The sequence below is a fragment of the Solanum pennellii genome, chromosome 1 (assembly GCF_001406875.1).
Source record: "Solanum pennellii chromosome 1, SPENNV200".
Lineage (NCBI taxonomy): Eukaryota > Viridiplantae > Streptophyta > Magnoliopsida > Solanales > Solanaceae > Solanum > Solanum pennellii.
In genome coordinates, this window is record NC_028637.1 from 20,295,914 (window position 1) to 20,298,407 (window position 2,494).

Genomic DNA, 2,494 nt, shown 5'->3' on the forward strand with positions numbered 1-2,494 from the left:
ATTAATTCATTGGTTGGTTCAGTAATCTAGTGATTTTAAACATATCATGTCGAAGTTAAATTTAAATATCAACAAAAATGAAAGACATATGCTTTAATGTTTCGAAACAAATTAAAAAAAGTAAAAAATTAGAGAGACTATTTCTAGTAGACCCTGGACTCTATTGGAATAAATTTATTTTGTGATATACATATTTTCCTTATTACTAATTTTTAAATATGTACATGTTAATTCTAAAACAGAATAATAAGACGTATTTGGTTTTATAAAAAAAATAAGGATAAAACAATGTAGAACTTCTGATTTTTGTGCATATATAGTTATAAAAAAGAAACTCCACAAATTTCTTTATTTTTTGCTCTTCTAGCAAAAGAATATGAAGCTTTGAGCATCATTTTAATTTCATTACAAATTTGTCAAAAATTGAATTTTCTTAGTTCATATAGTCATAGGATATTTTTAACTCATTAAAGTAATTAACAAGTATTAATATTTATATTATTTTAATTTGTATAAATTAAACATATACAAAATTATTACACTAGTAGTAGCGTATTTCACTTGTTGTGACCGATAAAACATGCTTATTTTTCAATTTAATTACAAGTAACAAAACTTTTTATGTATAAGTTGCTTATTATAATTAGTTTTATAAGAAAGATAGATTGGTCAGATACGTATTAGTAGACATGGTTTGAATATTATAGATTCTAAATAATAGCATTTTTTATAACTTTTACTTATTCAATAAATCTTTTTCACACACTAAAAAATGACTTTTACTTCTCCTTAATCAGTGAAAGTTCTGACTTTGCTTCTAAAGTAGAAATTAAATTAATTTTATATTTTTTTAATATATGCAGGCTGATAAGTCCACAATTGTTGAGAAAGCAGTGAACCACATCAAAAAATTGCAGAATACTGTTGAGAAGCTTGAACAGGAAAAATTAGAAAGGCTTCAAGAACAAAATGTGAGGTGTATGAGTTCACAAAAATTCACTAATGCTGGTAACAATTGGGAGAAATATCTGGGTGATCAAGGATCAACACATAATTCTTCCTCTATTACATCAACAACTCATGGTATCAATTCCCGTATGGTGAATAATAACATTCCAACAGGTTTTGTGACATGGAGTTCACCAAACGTGATACTTAATGTTTGTGGTGAAAATGCACATATTAGTGTGTGTTGTCCAAAGAAGTCAGGGCTATTCACCTTCATTTGTTATGTTTTGGGGAAACATAAGATTGAGATTGTGTCTGCTCAAGTTTCATCTGATCAATTCAGAAGCATGTTCATGATCCAAGCTCATGTAAGTCCTTTTATTTTCATCAAAACAAGATGTTGGTGATTTTGAAGATTTTGAACTAGGGTTTTTAGTTAGCATACTCTAAATTTACTTTACGTCTCTTTGTTTGAGTGATCAGGAAATTGAAGATATGACACACGTTAAAAAATGATTTAAAATTAAGGTTGTTTGAGAAATAGTTATTTGTTCTTTCATAAGTCTCGCATCTAATTAAGAATTATCTTCATATGAAATAAAGGTTAAAAGTATATCTATCTTCTTTGTTTAAAAAATTCCTCCTCTCACCTTCTTTCACCTTGAGGTCGAAATTTTTATTTGCTACTACATATAGTATAGTCATAGATTATGCTTAGAAATTACTAAAAAAAATTTACCTGAGTGGAGTGTTTAACAGAAATAGTCTTTCTACTTTTACAAGATTATATGGGTAATCATGTGTATATATTACACTCTTCAGACTACACTTGTAATATTTTACTGAATATATTATTGTTATTTGTATTGCTTCATTTTTAAAATATGTTTGATGTCTATCCAGGCTAAAGGTGGAACTGGCACAGCTCAAGTCTCTGAAGCATCCAGAGTTGAAGAAATGTACAAGCAAGTTGCGATTGAGATAATGTCATTTGCAACCCCTAATTGATGTGTATCAATTTCATCAGCCAAATCCAACAAGGGTCATCATATTTAGTTTCACAGTTCATCCGACATAGGATGAAAGATTGTTGTCGTAAAGGCCATGATATTTACTTTTGTAGTTCATCTAGTGGAGGATGAATGCTTGCGGCCATATAGTCTATTTTGTTTATATTTGCGTTTCTTTGTTTGTTGCCATATATGCATATTTACTTTTATAGTTCATTAGATTAAGGATGAACAATGTGATCATAAAATCTATTTTATTTGCTTTTTCATTTCATCCAGTTGAGGATGAACGTCTGTCATTGAGTCGGAGGAACGAAAACTGTGGAATTCGGTTCCATTAAGTTTCTTCCAATTATATTTATAAATAGAAAAAATCTTGCTATTGGCATATGTTTATGTATTTTTATAAAGGTTGTGTTTGGTATGGATTAATGTTTATCAACACCAAGAACCAACTTCAATTTCAAACTCTCACCTTATTTGATATATATATATATATATGTATGTATATATATACATATATATACATATATACA

At 28.2% G+C, this 2,494-nt stretch overlaps 1 protein-coding gene across 1 annotated transcript; it reads left to right on the plus strand.

Annotated features, from left to right (window-relative positions):
* The first annotated feature begins 857 nt into the window (after nt 1-857).
* Nucleotides 858-1,956, plus strand: LOC107018426 (transcription factor bHLH95-like). The gene is made up of 2 exons (XM_027912988.1): nt 858-1,316; nt 1,852-1,956. The coding sequence occupies exons 1-2, from the start codon at nt 858-860 to the stop codon at nt 1,954-1,956; spliced, it is 564 nt and encodes a 187-aa protein (XP_027768789.1).
* The last annotated feature ends 538 nt before the right edge of the window (nt 1,957-2,494 follow it).

What these genes read in the sequence shown, in the direction of transcription:
- LOC107018426 (XM_027912988.1), top strand. Translation starts at nt 858, where the DNA reads ATGCAGGCTGATAAGTCCACAATTGTTGAGAAAGCAGTGAACCACATC. An exon ending in TGTTCATGATCCAAGCTCAT is followed by an intron (nt 1,317 to 1,851) that starts GTAAGTCCTTTT and finishes ATGTCTATCCAG; the next exon opens with GCTAAAGGTGGAACTGGCAC.